Below are 19,817 nucleotides of genomic sequence, written 5' to 3'. Positions count from 1 at the left end.
GTTGGAGAAGCAGTCAATCCATGAGAAATATAGGAATCAATGGATTGACTAGGAATACAACTGGACAGAGAAGAAAATGGAAGAAGAAAGGTGAGGATATAATGGGGGAAAGTTAAAGAGGAATGGGTTGAGCATATTTGGGAGGAGACAACTCACACAAATATGGGGGAAGTGAGTAGTTTTCTCGACTGAGAAGTAAAGCTGAGAGATTAAAGCTAGAATTCAGAAGGGAATGACTTAGTTAAGGAGTCCTGAATATAGTAGGAGAAAGAGAGGAGGAGGCCAGTAAGGGGGTAGAGAGTTTGATGTTGTCAGAGCTGAGAAAGTACAAATGAGAGAAAGTACAGAAACAGAATAAGACTAAAGAGTCTCCTAGGATCTAGGGCTTGCCTGGATAAGGAGCAAGGACAGAGTAGCGGCAATGGAGCCAGAATCAATGAAGGTAAGGGGCCCACAGAAAGAGAAAGTCTTACCTATTCTTACTTACCTGGGATGGCAACCACAGAATGTTTGCCATGGAGCCTATAGAGAATCATCTTATATTTCCTGTTGGGCTCTAAGTAAGAGATAGTAACTTCATTCTGGTCTCCCCTAATAGGCACTGCCTGGGGTTTCCCAACCCTATCTTTTTTTGTGTGTGAGGAAATGAAGATTAAGTGACTTGCCCAGGGTCACACAGCTAGTAAATGTCAAGTGTCTAAGGCCAGATTTGAATTCAGGTCTTCCTGAATACAGGGCCAGTGCTTTATCCACTTCGATACCTAGCTGTCCTGCCCAACCCTATCTTTATACTGAACCACAAAGAAGGTTAAAGGGACCATGGGAAATTATCCAGAAGAGGCTCAAGGAAGCTAAAGTCACATCTGTCACTGTCAGCTCTCCAAGGCAGGGTTCCCTGGGGGAATCAGGGACCTTTCTATGTGCCTGGAGTTGAGGAGGGCAGGGTTTCTTGGTCTAACCTTTTGGTAGCTAGGACAGAAAGTAAGACTGAGTATGAGGTTCCAAGGATTGAGGAGGAATCAGTTACTACATAAACATGTAGAGATTTCTAGGAAATCCCACTCATCCAAGTGCCTGACCCACCTGTTATCATCAACTTACTATGTATGACCTGAGCTCACAGATGAGCACCAGAAAGACAGAGATACCATCTAGCACAACAGATGGAAACAGCCTGAAATCTGGAGATGGAGGCTGAGGTGTCAGAAATTTGAAGAGATTCCTCAGAATGACTGTCATGCTAGCCATGGGGCTGGAAAGGGAGGGGGTGAGAGCTGAGGAATCTCCCCAGGTTTCATGTGCCATCCTTGCTTCTGCTTACCTGTAGTTCCCTCGGCAGAGAGGGGACCGTGGTGCTTCTTGCCAACGAGTCCATACAAGATGAATTTGTACCTCTGGCTGGGATCCAGTGGGGAGACAGTGATGGAACGCTCAGGGCCCTCCACAGGAACCACCTGGATTTGCCCATCCCTGTCCTTATATTGGACCAGGAAGGAATCAAACTGGCCCTCAGGGACAGTCCAGGACAGGCGCAGGGAATGAGAGGTGGGGTCTGTTACCCACATCTCCCCAAGGCGAGGTGGAGTTCCTGAGCTAGGAAAAGAAACTGAGAAAGGGACACAAAGAAAGAAGGAATAAGGTACAGGTCACAGGGAAAAAGGAAAACTTCTCCCAACTCCCAACATACCCCAGACCAAGGAAGTCAAGGAAAGAAGGTAACAGGTACTTTGTCCTTCCTTCTGCTGCAGTCAGTCCCCTTCCTGTCTGGGGCAATTTCTTTATGGGAAAGTTTCTTTGTAGCATTCCTCCCACCCCTTTGCCACATAAACTCTCTGTGGCCCTTGGACTGCTATCTATTTTCAAGCTGCCCCTTTTTAAGGTAGATGCCCCACCCACAAGACCCTGTTTATGCCATTCTAGTGCATGGATGTTAAGTGACTGGAGTTGAAGGGATTTCTGGGAGAGAAAGAAACAAGAAAAGGTAGAATGGGAAGATGTTTGGGGGTGGGGGGCAGCCCGGAGAAGGAAGCCCAGCCATTCAAACTCACATGTCTTAGCCTCAGTGGTGAGGGAGTCATGGTGCTTCTTGCCCACAAGCCCATAAAGGGTAAATTTGTATTTGTGGCCAGGATCTAGAGAGGAGATGATGACAGAGTGCTGGCGACCATCCACCGGCACCTTCTGGGGCTTTCCATTCTTGTCTTTATACTGGACCAAGAAGGAGTCAAACTGGCCCTCAGGAACGGTCCAGTAGAGGTTGACAGAGTTTGGGGACACATCCAGAACCTTCAGCTCTCCGAGTGTCCCAGGCTCATTAGCTGTGGGAATAAATCACAAAAGGCAATAACAAGAGTTTCCCTTCCTCTTCTCCCTTGACTCCCTCCTGGCCTGGACAGACCATCTCACCAGGACCTAAGAGGTCCCCTTTTCTCTAGCAATGAACCCTCCCTCATATTCTCCACTTCTTTCTTTTCACAGTTTCTTAATTTCAGTCTTCCTGGGAATCTTTTTATTGATTTTCTTTCCTTTGGGGGCCCCATGATCCCTCCTACTGGGTAATAAGGGGAGAGATTTGGTGGTTTCAATACCCTTCTCCATTTCTCCCCCCACCCACCCCTTCCCTCTATTAGTTTCCATACCTCCTTCCAATATTTTCTTTGGGTATTGCCATCACTGGTGGGTTTTAAATCCCTCCCTTTTGATTCTTTCCCTACCCAATCCCCCAAAGGGTACCTGTGGTGAGGTTGGCCCGGAGGGGTGGGGAGAGCAGGCCACCCCGCACCCCATAGAGGATGACTGTGTAGGGGGTGTGGGGCCGAAGCCCTGACAGCCTGGCTACCCGCTGGTCCCCAGGCACTGCCACCTCTTGGGGGGTCCCTCCCCACCCATGAAAGGGCTCCACCCTCAGCAGGAACTCGTTGAAGTGACCACGCGGTGCTGTCCACTGCAGGCCCAGCTCTCCCGGGGCTAGTTCCACTGCCCGAAGCCCGCCCAGTGCTGGGAGCCCTAGTGTAGGGGTAGTGGGGGATGTGGGGAAGGGTTGGAGGGAATGAAGTAGAGGGCATCATTGGGGCCTGAGCCCCCCAAGGGTCTCTCCTCTCCCACTCCTTGCAAGAGTTTCTTGGGGTCAGCATCAGACCAAAGGGGAGAATATAAGAAAGACAATAGGGGAAGGCATTTAAAAGCATGAGGCCTCCAACCTGGAGTCATGAATCTCCAAATTTCCACCCCTCCCCCTTCTCTCAAGGCCTCGATTCCTCAATCTTTTTGTCACTCAGTCTTCCTTTCCTGTCTCCTTGGTGTTTGTCCCCCCACCCAACCCCCACTCCTTGGGGTTTATTCACCTTCATCTTGTTCCTTCCAGTCTCTGCCTTTCAGTTTCTTTTTTACTGTCTTTTCGTCTGTCTTCCTCCCCCTTCCCAACCTCTGTCATCACTCAGCTCCCCTAGCCCCTCTTCTCCCCTTCTCTATCTTGTGTGGAAGAACCACCCAGTCCTTCCTGTCTTCTACAGGTCTGTTTTCCCTCTTCCTTTTGTCTCTATCTTCTCTCTATCATTATTTTTCAATCTCTCCAATCCCCCACTCAGAGGATTTAGAACTTGAATGCATCTTTAAGATCTTCTAGTCTAACACCACCATTGTATAGATGAAACTGAGGCCTACAGAGGTTGAGTGACTTGCTCAAGGAAGTAAGAATCAGAATCTGAACTCGGGTCCTCTGACTACTTGACCAGGGCTCTTTCCTGTATACCCATTACCATCTTCTTCCTTCTTTTTGTCCTTTAGGCAATCACCCTGCTCTCACTTATCATGTACCACCTCTGACTCTCTCATTTCTTTTTCCTGACACCGACTCTGTTGTTCCTCCTTCTTTCTGTCACCTTGCTCCCTGGTATATCATTCCCCATTGTGCCAACTTCCCTCTCTGAGACTGTCTGAGCTGTCATCCCACTCCTTGGCTATCTGGGCAAGTTGGACCTAGAATGCCTTGGTGAGTGAGGGGAGCAGTGGACTGTCCTTCAGGGAGGACCCCATGGGGGTGAACCTAGCAACTGGTCTTACTGAACCTTCCCAAGCAGCTGTTTCTTGTGGGGCCTGGGCCATTCAGGCACCAGCAGATGAATCAAGGACTGGGCAAAGGCTCTCCAGGACACAGGGAGCTTACCTGCTCCATCTGTGTCTATCACCTCGAACTCTCCCAACTCACCTGGGCGTTGCAGGATGGGCGCCTGAGCCCCCTGAGTTGTCGGTGGTGGGGTCAGCCCCAAAAGAGGAGGCTCATCTGTGGCACCAAAGGGGCCTGGGGAGGATTAATGAAGAGATGGGGATAGAGGGAAAGAAAGATAAAGAGATGATAAGAGAGTAAATACTAGAAACTGAACCTCTGGCCTGCATTCTCCTGAGCATCTTGTCCCATCTAAGTTGCCTTCCTCTGGAAAGCCCTTTATCTGCCCAAAACCTGGAAATCTTACTTGTACCTGCTCTCTGGTCTCCTTACGTAGTCAACCCAGATTTCCCTACCTCCCCTTTGTTTCCACAGAGATGTCCAGGTCCTCCAGAGTCCTAGGAGGTGAGAACACCACCAAGGGTGTAGTGGGTGCTCAATACATACTTTTAGAATAAAGGGTATCCCCCATTCTCCTAAGAGGCTCTTGTGTATCCTTCATTCCTCTACAAAAGGTTCCCATATCCCTCCTGTCTTCCCAGAGGACCCAGAAGTCACCCTAGCCATCCCTCTCCCAAGTGCTCTGTGGAACCTGGCCCTTCAAAGACCCCAGTATCCCCTCAGACCCCTCCCAACTGTGTGTAGGGGGGATCCTGGCCTCCATTAGTGCTGCAGTGAGAAGCCTGGAAGAAAGGAGGAGATGGTGGTGTTAGCGGAGGATACAGGAAAGAAGGAGAGCAAGGAGGGGGTGTTGGGAAAGGTTCCATCCAGGACTAGGTGACATCTGTGCCCTGTGGGGAAAGAAGATTTCCACCCTCCTCATAGCTGCCACAGCTCCCTTCTCCAGGCCCCAGCTACTGCCTGTGGGAGAGAAAGGTGAGAGGAAGGCAGACCAGCCAGCCTGGGGTAGGCAGGTGAAGAAAGAACAGTAGTTTCAGTGCCACCCCAATCAAGGCTAGTCTCTTCCCTCTTTTGGTCCAGACCAATCTTGCAGACAAGTAACAACCAGCAATGGACCCGAAAGACTGCCCCTTTCCTGGCCTATCCTCCGCAGGGTATCTGTACAACAACATCCTTGCTCTCAAAGTCTACCGGACACATGGGCAGTCGTCCCTTACCCCAATCCCACTCACCTACCTCCAATGCTACCCTTAAAAACAGACCAGGGTGGGGCAGCTAGGTGGCACAGTGGATAGAGCACTGGCCCTGGAGTCAGGAGTACCTGAGTTCAAATCCGGCCTCAGACACTTAACACTTACTAGCTGTATGACCCTGGGCAAGTCACTTAACCCCAATTGCCTCACTAAAAAACAAAACAAAACAAAACAAAAAAACAGACCAGGGTGCTCCAGGACTTGAATGAAAATTAGCAGCTACCTCAAGCACATGACATTGCCTTGACCTTGTTTTTTTTTTTCACCTGAGGCCTGGGTCTAGGCCTAGTGGAGCCTTTTGGCTACTTGGGGGGGGGGGCGCAGAGATTAGGAGGGGAGGGTATTTTTCTTGTAGGGAGACTCTGGTGCTGCTGAATCTGGTGTGATACAGAAGGAAAAGGGAGTGGGGAGTGAATCAAGGGGCAACTGGTGAACTTGGGCAGGGTCAGTGCACATAGAAAGATCTGCCACTGCTGGGTAAGCAACTTTTGGGTTGAAAAGGCAAGATATGTGGATGGAAGGGAGGTCCCCAAGGCAGACAACACACACTACCTGTAGTGGTGATGAAGGCGTAGGACTTGGAGGCCTGCCCATCCTGGACCCCATGGACCTCCACATGGTAGGTAGTACCAGGCCTCAGGCCAGGTAAGCGAGCGGTTCGAGTTGCCCCTGGTACTGTGAGCTCCCCACCAGGCCCTTCCATAGGAGAGAGGGGCTGCCAGCGCAGCACCACCTGCTCAAACTGGCCACGGAGACCATCCAGGGAGACCAGCAAGGCCCCGTCAGCTGAGCTGCCCAGCACTTCAGGTTTGGGGTGGCGAGGGGAAGGGCCAGGAAGTAATGAGGGTAAGAGGGGGAAGTGCCTCCCTTCCACCTGGTCCACACCTTCAGGGTTATGGCCATGGATGTCTTTGGCAGAGTTCGGATTCCTGATATCTGGGTCCAGATTGGCAGGGGGGTGGGGCTTGTGGGACAGTGATGATGGGGGTGCAGGGAGCCCAGTTGCCCGGCGTTGCAGATAGGCATAGATGGAGCGGGCCACTGAGGTGTAGGTCTGGTTGCCACGGAGGGGGTAGCCAGAGGCCCGTAGGTATCGTTCCACATCCTGCACGGAACCCCAGGAAGGGCCTAGTTTTGATGTGAGGTTCCGCAGGAATCGTGGTGGGGGAAGCCCCAAGGGCACCTCCCTGGGCTTTGGATCTTCCTCTTCCTTAGGCCGAGGTGGCCGGGGATCCAGGTCAGGTCGGGGACCTGGTCGGGGTCGGGGTCGGGATGGGGGCCGAGGGGGTGGGGCTGGGGGATGGGTGTCCTGGTAATTGTGGTGGGCTGGTGCTGCCAGGGGGCAAAAAAGGAGGGGGGAAAGAATGAATCAGTGGGTTGCCCCCCACCCCAGGTCTCCCAACCAATAATCTCTCAAGTCCCTCCCTTCTCAACCCTTGTCATTAAATGAGAGGCCTGTCCTCCCTCAGCCCGTGCCCCACCTGGAATGATAAAGGAGAGAAAGAAATGTTATTGTCCCCAGAGCCCCTTTCATTTCCCACCCACCATGCCCCACAATCTGATGCCCCCTAGAAAGAAAAGAATTCAGTGGATGAGAGGGGGTGAAAACAGATTAGGAAGAGATTCCAAAGGAAGAAGAAATTGAGAGCCACAATGGGACGGACTTCCCACCTGCTAAAGGGGGAGAAAAAGAAGGAAGATCCAGGGATCTGTTAAGAGACACCATGTCCCCAAATTTGGCCATATTACCTCCCCCACTGATTTGTTCCCTAACCCTGGAGTAGAGCTCTCCCCTCTCCTAACACTAACCCATAACTGACTTTTTTTTTCATCACTGACTTCTTACCCTGACTCCAACCCCTACCCCATCTGAATTCTAACCTTGAGGATAAATCCATCTCCCACAAAACCTAGGGGTTTGTTGGACTTTTTCACACCTCTGAAAAGGACTCCACCTACACCAGGCTACCTAGAGAAGATGATACCTAGACAATCCTCATTTTTTTAACTCCAGTGCTTCCCTAGACACTTCACCTGTAGTCGATTTTTCCTGAAGTCTAATTATTAACCCCCTTGTTGCCTCTGTTCTCCTCCTCATCTTGCTATACAAATAAATGAACTGTCAGTCATTGCCCTGGGCCTGGATAGAACATAATCTTTTTGAGAGTGGGGGCCATTTCATAAATGTCTTTGTAGTTTCAGTGCTTGGCACAGGGACTGGCATATAATAAGTGCTTAATAAATAAATGTATGATATTTGATCGTTGGATGGGATCTAAAAGAAATCAGGCAGTGAAAAGGGACATGAAAGGCAATGTGGCTTAGTTGTGCCAGACTTGGAGTTAGGTTCAAATCCTTCCTCAGATGTTTACTCACTGTGTGACCCCTGAGCAAGTCATTGTATCCTTCTCTGGGTCACAATTCCATCATCTATAGGATCTAACTGGACTTATGGCCTCTAAAACTATGATACTCTGACCTAAATAATGAAAACCCTGTGATCCCCTCTCTCCCTTGACCCTCTCACATTCACTTGGCCAGATGGTACCTGTGTTGGCCCTGACAGAGGCTGGATAGCTGACAGCTCGGCCCCTCTCAGCAGTGACGGTCACCACATACTCCACACCAGGCATTAGCCCAGTCAACAGGGTTCTGTCTTCGTCAGGTGGCACATCTAGCCGTACCCGCTGGTTGCCAGCGCTGACGTAGGACACCACAAAGCGGTCCACTTCAGCCTGAGGACGTAGCCAGCTTAGCTCCATAGTAGTGGGAGTCACGGCTGTGACCCGAAGATCCTGGGGACCATCGATCACTAGAGGGCCCCAGGAGAGAAGGGAGGTGGTGGTGGTAAGGAATTTGGAAACAGAGAGGCTCTAAGTTCCCTCAGCCCCCAAATTTCAAGAATTCAGTCACCCTGCACCTTCCCTCCACTCCACCATTCCCACTTCCTTTCTGGCTAGCATGCTCCCCCAGTTGTTTCCTCCCCATTTCAGCTCCATCTCCCCCACCCCAAGCCCCCAGCTCTCACTGGTGGTGATGGTCTGGGAGGTAGGAGGTCCCCAGTTAGAACCTCGTAGGGCACGGACGGTGACCTGGTACTCCTGGCCTGGGGACAGCCCCCTCTGGTCATAGGCTAAAGCCGAGCTGGGGACTCGAGCAGAGAATGGGTGGCCTGTTCCCTCTGTCTGTGGGAAAGAAAGGGCCAACACAGAGTCAAAGTAGGGAGCACCTTTACCCTACCTATCCAAAGTCATCCCTGCTTTTCCTGTTGGCTCAAATGTCAACTCCACTTAATCACTGAAGTTAGGATGAGGATTGGGCAAAATTTGACATGATATTTCTGCTAAGTGGGGTGGGGTGGGGATGAAAGAGAAAAGTGGCTGTTGGGAAGAGAAGAGTCAGTTCAGCTTCCTGCCCCATGGCACTCTGCCCTAATTCTCAAGGACATCCCCCAAGAATGTCTTACCACCCTGACAGTCCCAAGAAATAGTCAAGAGGCAGCATGGCAGAATGGGTAAAGCACTGAATTAGAAAGTCAGGGGGCAGCTAGGTGGCACAGTGGATAAAGCACCGGCCCTGGATTCAGGAGTACCTAAGTTCAAATCTGGCCTTAGACACTTGACACTTTTTAGCTGTGTGACCCTGGGCAAGTCACTTAACCCTCATTGCTTCCCCCCCCCCCCCCAAAAAAAAAATTCAGGAAGACTTGATTTTGAGTCCTGCCTCAGACACTTATTAATTGTGTGACTCTGGGAAAGCGACTTAAACTCTCTGAGGTTTCCCATCTGCAAAGAAGGCCTGTTGTAAGGATCAAGGAGATGACATATATAAAGGTTAGCTATTATTATCAATCCTACTTTCAAGACCCTATTCAAGAGCTGCCTTGGCCATGAACCCAGCTGCCTCAGCCCTCAGTGGTCACATGCTGCAACATGTAGGATTTCAGAACTGGCACCTTACAGAGAAGGAAACAGGTCTGTCTCCTCTGAATTTCTATAGCGTTTCTCATGAACTATGTAGTACAGAATCACTCACTGACATTCAACCTGTATTATTATTTTTTTCTTTTATACCTATTTCTTTATCTGGAGACAGAAATAAGCTCCTCAGGGGTAGGAATCACATTTGGTTTCCCTTACATCCCCAGGATATGGCACAGTGCCTTACATATAGTAGATACTCAAAAAAGAATTTGATGACGTTGACATGATTTCACCTAGATATCAGGAAAACACTTGCCAAAGTCATCCATGACATCGCTGTGAATAAGATAGTGACATACAGGCCCGCTCATTGAAATATGAAGGATCCATAGCTACCAGCTATGGAATCCTATCCCCAAGGAATGTCATTCTCGAAGGCCATCTCTAGTGGAGTTCTCAAGGATATGTCATCTCTAGCTTTTTTGTCAAACAAAGACTTGGGCAAAAACACAGATGACGAGCTTATCTATTATACTGAAGATACAAAGCTTGATGGGATGGCCAATACTAGAGATGACAGAACCAAGGTGTTAGATGGAACAGGTACACAGTTATGCACAGTAGGTAGATGTTAAAAAGACAAACATAGGGCAGCTAGGTGGCACAGTGGGTAAAGCACCAGCCCTGGATTCAGGTGGACCTGAGTTCAAATTCAGCCTCAGACACTTGACACTTACTAGCTGTGTGACCCTGGGCAAGTCACTTAACCCTTATTGCCCCGAAAAAACAAACAAACCAAAAAAAAGACAAATGTTTTGTCTCAGATGAAAGATGAGGCAGTCAGGTGGAGCAGAGGGTCGACTTGTTGTCAGGAAGACTGAAGTTCAAATTGAACCTCAGATGTGAGATGTGTGACCCTTGGCAAGTCGTTCAACCTCTGTCTCAGTTTCCTCAATTGTAAAATGGGAATAATGACAGCACCTTCCTCCCAGGACTGTTGTAAAGATCAAATGAGAGAATATTTATAAATGTGTAAACTGCTTAATGCAGTCTCTGGCATATGGTAAGTGCTCTATAAATGTTCATTTCTTTTCCCTTCCTATTCTGAGCTCCCTGTCACTAGGGGTATTCGAGCAGATGATAAATCATCATCAGGATTCTGTTGAAGGGATTTCTTAACTGATGGAGATGCTCTCCAAGAACACTTCCAAACCTAAACTCTAGGACTCTCTGATTATCAGAAGTAAAATCTAGGTGGGAAAGAATGGAATTTGTCTATTGGTGCCATACTTAGAAACAGAGTTCTAAGGGTTTAGGCCCAAATAATGGTAATACTTTAAGAGAGCTTGTGCATATCTTCTTCGTGTGTGTGTGTGTGTGTGTGTGTGTGTGTGTGTCGATGAGGATTAAGTGACTTACCCAGGGTCACATAGCTAGTAAGTGTCAAGTGTCTGAGGCCGGATTTGAACTCAGGTCCTCCTGAATTCAGGGCTGGTACTTTACCTGATTTGCCACCTAGCTGCCCCTCCATATCTTCTTTAAATGTGGCTTCCCTCCCTCTCCCATCTATTCCAAACCCATGGGCCTTAGGTTCTTCTTACTGTAGGGGTGAATCGGATTTCATAAGCATCCACAGGTCCTGAAGCCCTAGTCCACTCGGTCCGAACGGTTGTTTCTTCCAACAAATGCATCCTCATTCCTGTTATTGGAGGTATTTCTGCTTGGAAGAATAGGAGAGAATAACCATCACTCCCTCTATGTTCCTTCTCTTTAGAACCCTATCCATCCCTATTGAATCCATGACCTGGAGAGAAGGGGGTGGTGGTGTTAGGCCCTGAAGCTAAGGAGATAAGATGTCTGTCCTTGCTTCTAAGACATGGATAAGTGGCTTGTTTCAAGTGAGGATTCAAATGACCTGTTATCTAGCTCCCAGCTGTCCCAAGCCCAGCTCCTACTCTTCTCCCAGGATCCAAGCGCCCTGATCCCTCCCTCCTAGATGGGATGGAGAGAATGAGTGACGATGAGATCCTTCCTGAAGTCCTTGCATAGGAACTATGGTCCCACTCAGACTGAAGCACTTCACCGTTCTGGGATCCTATGCTTTCTCCTTAATTCCTCTGAAGTGACTCCAAATGATTTTGAAGCATGAGGTCAAGGAGAATAGCAATAATCATAAGAGCTTAGCATTTATATAACACTTTAAGGTTTTTAAAGCACTTTACACATGTCTCATTTTTATCCTCACAATAAGCCTGGGAGGGAGGAGATATTATCATCCCCATTTTAAAGTTAAAGAAACTGAGGCAGGCAAAGGTTAAATGAGTTGCCCAGGGTCACACAGGTAATTGTCTGAGGTAGGTCTAACATAGAACTCAGGTCTTTCTGACTCAGATCCAGGGTTCTCTATCCACTTTGCTGCCTAGCCATCTAGGGAGTCAGGAAAGACCTGGTGTGGAATCTTGGGGGTGGGGGTTATTTTTTGGTTTTTTTTCTGTGTGTGTGTGGGGGGGTGGTGGTTGGGCAATGAGGTTAAGTGACTTGCCCAGGATCACACAGCTAGTAGGTGTCAAGTGTCTAAGGCTGAATTTGAACTCAGGTCCACCTGAATCCAGGGCCGGTGCTTTATCCACTGTGCCACCTAGCTGCCCCTTAGGAATCTTGTTTCTGACACTTAATAGCAATGTGGCTTAGTCTGAGCCTCAGTTTTCTCATCTTTAAAATGGAGGTAATTATGCCTGTGGCACCTCATAGTGTTGCTGTAAGGATCCAGTGAGCTAATGTATGTAAAGCACCCTTTAAAGTGATAGATAAATGTCAGTTATAACGATAAAAATGATGCCAATATCGAATGTAAGAGAAGAAAAGGAAGGAGACTAGGTTCTAGAAGGTAGGCTCTCAGGAGAGCAGAATGTGCCAGCTGCAGATTTCCAGCTCCTTCTGTTGCCTGGCTTCCTCCTTTCTCCATTGGCTCTTCCTATCTCACCCTCCCACATCTTTCTTCACTCCAGCAACTGCGCTCTTATGAGGCTTTTGGCATTTGGGGATGTGGTTCCTGCCCAGGTCCTCTCATGTGGTGTCCTACAGCCCTGGCTTCCCTCATCAGCTCCCTTTTCTTCTCCTCCCTTCACTCTTTCAGCCCTCAATCTAGGGGGCCCCTGGACAGGAGAGCCAAGAAGGCAGGATCTCACCCTCCCCACAGTCCTCTCCGGCGTAGCCGTCGTGGCACACGCAGCTCCCTTCCCGGCAGGAGCCACGACCCCGGCAGTTCCCGGGACAAGTCCTGATGGCACAGTCGGGCCCTTCAAAGCCCTCCACGCAGACACACTGGCCCGCCCGGCAGAGCTCCCTCGGCCCGCAGCCCCCAGGGCAGCTTCCGGCCAGCGGCTCCTCCTGGCCACAGTCCTCGCCGCCGTAGCCTTCGTGACACACGCACACTCCCTGCACGCACCGGCCTCGGCCCCGGCAGTCCCCGGGGCAGGTGCGGGTCCCACAGGCAGGGCCCGTATAGCCGGTGTCGCACACGCAGCGGCCATTTTCACATCGGCCCCGACGGTTGCAGTCCCCAGGGCAGGTGCGCAGGCTGCAGTCCTCCCCTGCGTAGCCGTCCCAGCAGGCGCACGCCCCGTCGTGGCAGACCCCGTGGTGGCTGCAGTCCCGGGGGCAGCTCCTTATCCCACAGTCCTCTCCGGTGTAGCCATCATCGCAAACACAGAAGCCATCCTGGCACTGCCCGCGGCCCCGGCAGTCTCCAGGGCAGCTCCTTCGCCCACAGTCCTCTCCAGTATAATCCCTGTCACACACACACACGCCGTCCTCACACCGCCCTCGGCCCCTGCAGTCACCCGGGCACCGGCGGCTCCCGCAGTCGTCACCTGTGTAGCCGGGTTCACAAACACAGCGTCCATCCTGGCACCTGCCCCTGCCTCGACAATCCCCCGGGCAGGCTCGGCTCCCACAGTCCTTGCCCGTGTAGCCAGGCCAGCACACGCAGCGGCCGTTCTCACAGCGGCCCCGACCCCGGCAGTCCCCGGGGCAGCTCCGAATCCCACAGTCTACACCACTGTATCCGGGATTGCAGACACATGCCCCGTTCTCGCAGCGGCCCCGGCTTCGGCAGTCCCGAGGGCAGGCTCGGCTCCCACAGTCCTCGCCCGTGTAACCTGGCCAACAGACGCAGCGCCCGTCTTCACAGTGCCCACGCTGGTTGCAGTTCTGGGGACAGCTCCGTACCCCACAGTCATCACCACTGTACCCAGGTTCACAAATGCATTCCCCATCCTCACAATGACCCCGGCCATGGCAGTCACGAGGACAAGTCCGGACACTACAGTCCTCCCCCGAGTACCCTGGCCAGCATACACAGCGCCCGCCCACACAGCGCCCACCGTCACCGCAGTCCCAAGGGCAGCTCTGAACTCCACAGTCTTCTCCACTGTATCCTGGGTCACACACACACTTCCCATTCTCACATCTGCCTCTCTGGTTGCAGCCCCGGGGGCAGCTTCTCATCCCACAGTCTTCTCCACTGTACCCAGGGTCACACACACACTTCCCATCCTCACACCTGCCTTTCTGGTTGCAGCCCCGGGGGCAGCTTCTCACCCCACAGTCCTCTCCACTGTACCCAGGATCACACACACACTTCCCATCCTTACATTGGCCCCTTTGGCTACAGCCCTTGGGGCAGGCCCGGGTCCCACAATCTTCACCAGTAAAGCCAGCCCTGCACACACATACACCCTGGACACATCGGCCCCGGCCCTGGCAGTCTCCTGGACAGGCGGGCCAACTGCAAGAGGGTCCAGTATAGCCTGAGAAGCAGACACAACGGCCCTCCACACAGCGACCCTGGTCGTTGCAATCATCGGGGCAAAGTAAGGTTGTTGAAGAAGGGCTTGTGGGATGGGAGCAGGTGGGACCATTCCAGCCTGGCTCACAAGAACAGGCACAGCGACTCAGGTCAAACACACCATGGCGGCTACATAGGCTCCTCACATCCGTCTGCCCTGTAAAGATGGGGAGTCAGGGAAGAACATTAGTATATGTGGTCTTTCTTATCCAGATTACATTGGCCCCACTAAGATTCCTCCCACCTAGCCAGCTTTTTCTCCAAGTGTCCCTCCTCTCACTGATGTGCCTTGCTCTCCTCACTTGGTGGTGACAACCACTGGGGCCACCTACCTGTTCCAGCCTGGGCAGCAGCAGGGCAGCACCCCCCATTGCATTGTTCCTTGAGACCCTTCACCAGTTCTTCGAGGGCTTCAAGTTTCACTCTCAAGGCCTGCACCTCAGAGGCAGGGGCAGGAGGTTCAGCACCTGGGGGGCAGCCACAGTTGGCTGAAGAAGGCAGGTTGATTCTGTGTGTGAATACCACTTGCTTTTCACCTCCTTCTACTGTATGTTCATAGAGCTTAGGGGATGATCCTCCTCCTCCAGGACCTGCTGTCCGCCCACCGGGACGGGGAGGGTGCCGTGATCCTGAGGCTGTCCCATTGGAACGTGGAGGGAAGGGCCCAGCCCCTGCTACCCCCAGCAGCACCAAGAGGACAAGGCTGGGGACCAAGGGGTCTCTGGTGGATATCATTCAGGGGCCTGTGGGGAAAGAAAGCAAATTGTTAGGGTGGCTTTGCAAAAGAACCAATGGACCCAACTCAAACTAGACATTACTACTACCACCTTTCCCCATCAGAAAAACAAAACAAAACAAAACAAAACAAAACAAAACAAAACAAAACAAAACAAAACAAAACAAAACACCTGAGCCATATGAATGAAATTTACATTGCACAAAGGCTAACTATGCTGAGTGGCCAGGCAAATAACAAATTTACAAGCTTGATTTGGAATGAATTAAAACCACAATCAGAATCAGAAACAGAATTAGCATTAGGGATGGCATTAGAATCAGCATGAGGGACATGGCCAGGGGTTAGGCAGAGACAAAAACAAAGTTAGCTAAGGATGGGGAAAAGAATAGGATTGGTACTTAGCACAGTGTCTGGCACATAGTGGGCACTTAATGATTACTCCCTTCCCTTTTTTCCAGGGCTGGAGCCAGTGTTTTATGTAGAGACATGGTTAGGACCAGAAGAGGAAAAGGGTCAAGGGTTACTTAGGATCATGGCCTATGGTAGGGACTAAAGTAGAGTTAGGACCAGCATCAATGGCAAGGTTCAAAGTAAGTTATAAACAGATACAAAAACTGGGGTTATTAAAGAGACAGGATGAATGACTAGGGTAAGGGCAGGGAAAATGGCAAATTTAAAAACAGTGCAAAATTACAATCAGGCCTAGCATCTTGGTTAGGACCAAGGACAGGGCAAGACAAGGATAGGTAGGGAAGCAGAATTATTAACTGGACATAGGATCAAGGACAAGATCAGATTTTGAGTTGGGCATAGCTTGGGGCAGGAACAAATGAAAAGTTAGAGGTCAGGGTTAAAGCTATAAAGCAGGTTAGGGCTAGAATTAAAAATAAAACCAGTCCAGGGTTAGAGGACTGGGGAGAAATTAATAAGACCAGAAATGAAGAGCACTGACATAACAGGACTTGGGTCAAGGAGTTGAATATAGGACCAATATTGGACCAAGAATAAGAAAGGACTCTGGGGTAATGAGCAGGAAGAGGCTGGCCAAGGAAGAGGGATAATATGGCTAAAAGTTAGCACTAAGGAAAGGATGGGAGAAGGGAAGGGAGCTTGCTAAGGGTTTGGGTAGCACTATAGCTGAAAACAAAGATAGTTCATGGAGAATAAGGACCTAAAGAATGAAGACAGAGACCAAGGGAGCTGGGAGACAGAGGAAGAAATAGGACTAGGTCCAGGGCCATATCTTCTCTAGGTTTACCTACAGAGAGCTTTGAGAGGGATAGAGAAAGGTCATAATAGAGAGAGGTCAGGGTGCCTTGTGACTTCAGATACATGCAGTTGAAGAAATGAGCGGACTAGAGCAGTCAAGGAGGAAAGGTCTGGGGTAGCCTATAAGCAGCAGCAAAGGGCCATTGGCCATTTACACTTTCTAACATTAATTCCCTAAGAGCGAGTGTGGTACAGGTCTACACACAACGTCTCCCTTGGTGAGGTGGACAACAGAATCAGGAAGGCAGAGAAGGGCTCCCTATCTCTTTCTTTAAGGAGAGGTACCCCTACCCAAGAGAGAATCTAGACTTCAAAAATGTCTCTTTTTTCTATCGATTCAAAAAAACATGGTCAAACATATAGCAGGAGGTAGATTCAGACATACAGAATCACAGAACTTTAGAGTTGGATGGGCAATACAGTTGTTGGCGATGACAGTCACTGAGGCTGGCAAATACTTGAATACTTCAAATACTTGAGACCAAGTAGTGTGTCTCCCCTAAGTCTTCTCTTCCCCAGGCCAACCATCTTTCTTTCTTTCTTTCTTTCTTTCTTTCTTTCTTTCTTTCTTTCTTTCTTTCTTTTTTTTGTGGGGCAATGGGGGTTAAGTGACTTGCCCAGGGTCACACAGCTAGTAAGTGTCAAGTGTCTGAGGCTGGATTTGAACTCAGGTACACCTGAATCCAGGGCCAGTGCTCTATCCACTGCGCCACCTAGCCACCCCCCAACCATCTTTCATCTAATCTTCATCATATGAACTCAAGGTCCAAAGGAGAGCAACCAAGATGATGAAGGGCTTTGAGTTGATGTCATAAAAGGATACATTGAAGGAATTGAGAAGATTTAGTCTAGATCTTTCTCAGAACTGAACACAGTATTCCAGATGTGGACTCACCAGAGCCGAGTACAGAGGGACTAACACTTCCTTATTCCTGGAAACTGTGACCCTCAGTGCAGCCCAAGATTACATTAACATTTTTGTCTTAGTTTCTAACTCCTTAACTTGACCAACTCTTTTGTTTCTTCCTCCAAATATTCTACCCCAAGATCAAGAAAATTGCTTCCTCAACCTAGTCTGGTGCTTGCTTTCTTTCCACATATTCAAGGAAGCCTTTGGGACTTGGCATCTTCTCTCTACTACAGCTGATGCTCTTGACAAAGTGTCAGCCACCAGAAGAAGAGGCAAGATTAAGTGGGGCTGAAAGTAGTGCCCTCTGCTATTGACCCTATTGCCAAAGCTCTGAGGGTTGGGGAACAATCCCTCTCACTCGCTACCCCTGGTTTACCAAAGATCCAGAATAATCCCAAACCACTGGAGGAATCCTCTCCTCTTTCAGTACTTGGGTAGAGCATGAATTAGGAGTATTCCTGGAGTATTACCTTCCTCAGGTAAATTTTCTCTGTAATTCTGGAGCATCCATTTCCCCTTACATTGTGTATGTGTTGGGGGCAATGACATCCCCCTACTTTGCCTCCGTCTATTTGTTAGAGGGGCCCAGCAAAGGAAACCCATCTGCCCAAGCTGTGACTCAGCTTCCCCGGTATTTACAATTCACGGCCAATTCTGACACTTTGCTCATCAGGGACAGCAGTTCCCAAGGGGGGTGGGGAGGGCCTCAAAGCAGGGCCATTCAAAGTCCAACCCCATCAAAAATCAAGTCTCTCCCTCCCCCCCCCAACCCCCATCCCATTTAGGACTAGGAGAGAAAACCAGGTTTTCTCTGATTTTCAATATCTGTTTTTCAGTAGCAGAAACAAGATAAGGCAAGACTGGTGGGAGCTAGAATATGGAGCCCCTGGTATCCCAGAATAGCCAGGGTTTAAGATCGGGGAATCAAGCCAGGAGTTAAAAAATGAGATGCTTCGATCCTAAAGACAAGAGCAAGAGGTTTACTGGAGAAAAAAGCTAGGAGGACCAAGACCCTTTTCCAGAAGAGAAATGGGGTTTGCAGTAATAAAAGGAGGATTCTCGCTGGAGGCAGAGTCTGAGGGAGTTTGAGATAGAATTTGAGAATGGAGAATGGAATGGAATTGTCTAGACTAGGTTCTTGACTTGCCAAGGAAAGTGGGACCTGAAGTGGGAAGGGAAGGAAAATGAAGGGAAATCAGGGCTGGGGAAGCTAGGGTGAGGCTGGAGGATCCGGGAAGCAGGGGGTGGAGCCAAGAGAGGAAGGGGGGGTGGGGAGTGCTGGACACTTTGGCCAAAGCAGCTGCAGCATTTCCGAGTTGCTTCCCAGTTCCTCTTAGTTCCACTTCCAGCTGTTTTCTAGCCATTAAATTCTTTCCAGGCAAGATAAGGGGGCCCGCCCGCCCCACCCGAGCTGGCCATGGGGGGGTGGGGGGGGAGTTGGTGTTGGTGAGGGAGTGGGGTGGAGCGGGAAGGGAGAGCCTCAGACAGACGGGAGCTGGGGAGAACCCTGGAAGGGGGATGAAGGGAAGACCGAGGATCCCCTTTACCCTGAGGGCATCTCACTCAGACTTGGTCCCAGCCCCGCTGAAGCGTGAGTCATGAGTTTGGAGTTCTGGGTCAAGAGAAAGATTTTGGCATCCTCTCTACCCAGAGTCTCCACTCCCTCCCCAAAGAACCCCCGGGGATCCAGCCTGCCCCCCACCTCCTGACCAATCCCTGGTTCTTCCCCACGAGAAGTCAGAACCCCTGCCTTCCCCGTCCCCACCCCTGCCAAGTTCCACAGCCCCAATTCTTCCATCTCTCCCCAAACTCAGGCATCTGGTTTCAGCTACACCAGCTACCTGCCTCCAATGCAGGCATTCACCCTATCTATCCCCCAGCTCTTGCAATTGAACTCAGAAAATCCAGCTCTCCTGCTAATCCAACCTGCTCATCACAACTTCCAATCTTACTAGCCTCCGGGAGCCAGGTGATCTACCTTGAACCTTGAATTCCCTCTCTACCTTCCACCTCCCTCCCAGAATCCAGATCCCTGTTCCCTCCTCAGATTTCTCAGTTCTCAAGCATTCTTCCACCCCCTTAGATTTTCCCCGTCCCCCAAAAGCCCACACTTCTATCAAGAACTCAAATATCCTATTCCTTCATTTTTGCTCCTGTTCCCTCCACTTCTGACTCAAAATGCTTGTTCTAGGAGGTTTTCTTAGATCACTAGCCTCGGTCCGAAGGTCAAGGGAGCACCCCAATTCCCCTTTCTCCGCCCCTCCCAGTAGCACCTCTATGGAATGAGGTCCCTCCCGTACCTGGGGGAGCAGGGAGGGTGGCTTGAGGCTGATTTCTTGAGCCTTTGCACCTGTCCTGCTCTCCGTCCTGAAGGAGGCTGAGGGAAGAGCAGCAGGAGTTTGGGGTTCCTCAACAGATGTGTCACTCTTCCCCTGGAGCAGAGGCTCCCTAAGCTGCGTCCGTCTGTCTCGGCAGCGACAGAAAGAAGGAGGGAGCCTGGCAGCAAGCAGGGGGAGGAGAAGAGGATGAATAACATTAGGTCAGGGAGGGGAGAGGAGATAGGGCAGGTCTTCCCTCCCCCTTTCTCCCCATCCCCTCCCTCAGCTGGCCCCTCCCTAGCCTCTTCTCTTTTGTCTCCCCTCTCCTCTGGTGAACCCCTTTTCTTTCACCCTGCCATAAGGTCTTCTACAAGTCCCCCCCCCCTTCGGTCTTTGCTGGTCCCAAATCTATCCCCTAGTGCTTACATCGTCACACTATCTTTTACTCTTCCTCTTCCCACTGTCATTCAATTGAACAAACATCTATTAT

General features: G+C 50.4%; 1 protein-coding gene across 1 annotated transcript in view; it reads right to left on the bottom strand.

Moving 5' to 3' along the window:
• TNXB (tenascin XB) overlaps positions 1-19,434 on the bottom strand; it is an 83,938-nt gene extending 64,504 nt beyond the window's left edge. Inside the window, exons 1-10 of the mRNA XM_044002257.1 lie at positions 19,310-19,434; positions 14,424-14,834; positions 12,431-14,248; positions 10,844-10,959; positions 8,348-8,504; positions 7,868-8,131; positions 5,872-6,651; positions 4,208-4,300; positions 2,049-2,318; positions 1,322-1,606 (exon numbers count right to left, since the gene is read on the bottom strand). Of these exons, the coding sequence (XP_043858192.1) occupies positions 1,322-1,606; positions 2,049-2,318; positions 4,208-4,300; positions 5,872-6,651; positions 7,868-8,131; positions 8,348-8,504; positions 10,844-10,959; positions 12,431-14,248; positions 14,424-14,826 (4,186 nt within the window). The 5' untranslated portion in view covers positions 14,827-14,834; positions 19,310-19,434. The remainder of the gene's footprint in view (positions 1-1,321; positions 1,607-2,048; positions 2,319-4,207; positions 4,301-5,871; positions 6,652-7,867; positions 8,132-8,347; positions 8,505-10,843; positions 10,960-12,430; positions 14,249-14,423; positions 14,835-19,309) is intronic.
• Positions 19,435-19,817: the final 383 nt, after the last annotated feature.

This window comes from Dromiciops gliroides, chromosome 4 (assembly GCF_019393635.1).
Source record: "Dromiciops gliroides isolate mDroGli1 chromosome 4, mDroGli1.pri, whole genome shotgun sequence".
In the NCBI taxonomy this organism is placed as follows: domain Eukaryota; kingdom Metazoa; phylum Chordata; class Mammalia; order Microbiotheria; family Microbiotheriidae; genus Dromiciops; species Dromiciops gliroides.
Note: the sequence above shows the minus strand (reverse complement) of the source record. Positions and strands in the feature narration are given on the sequence as shown.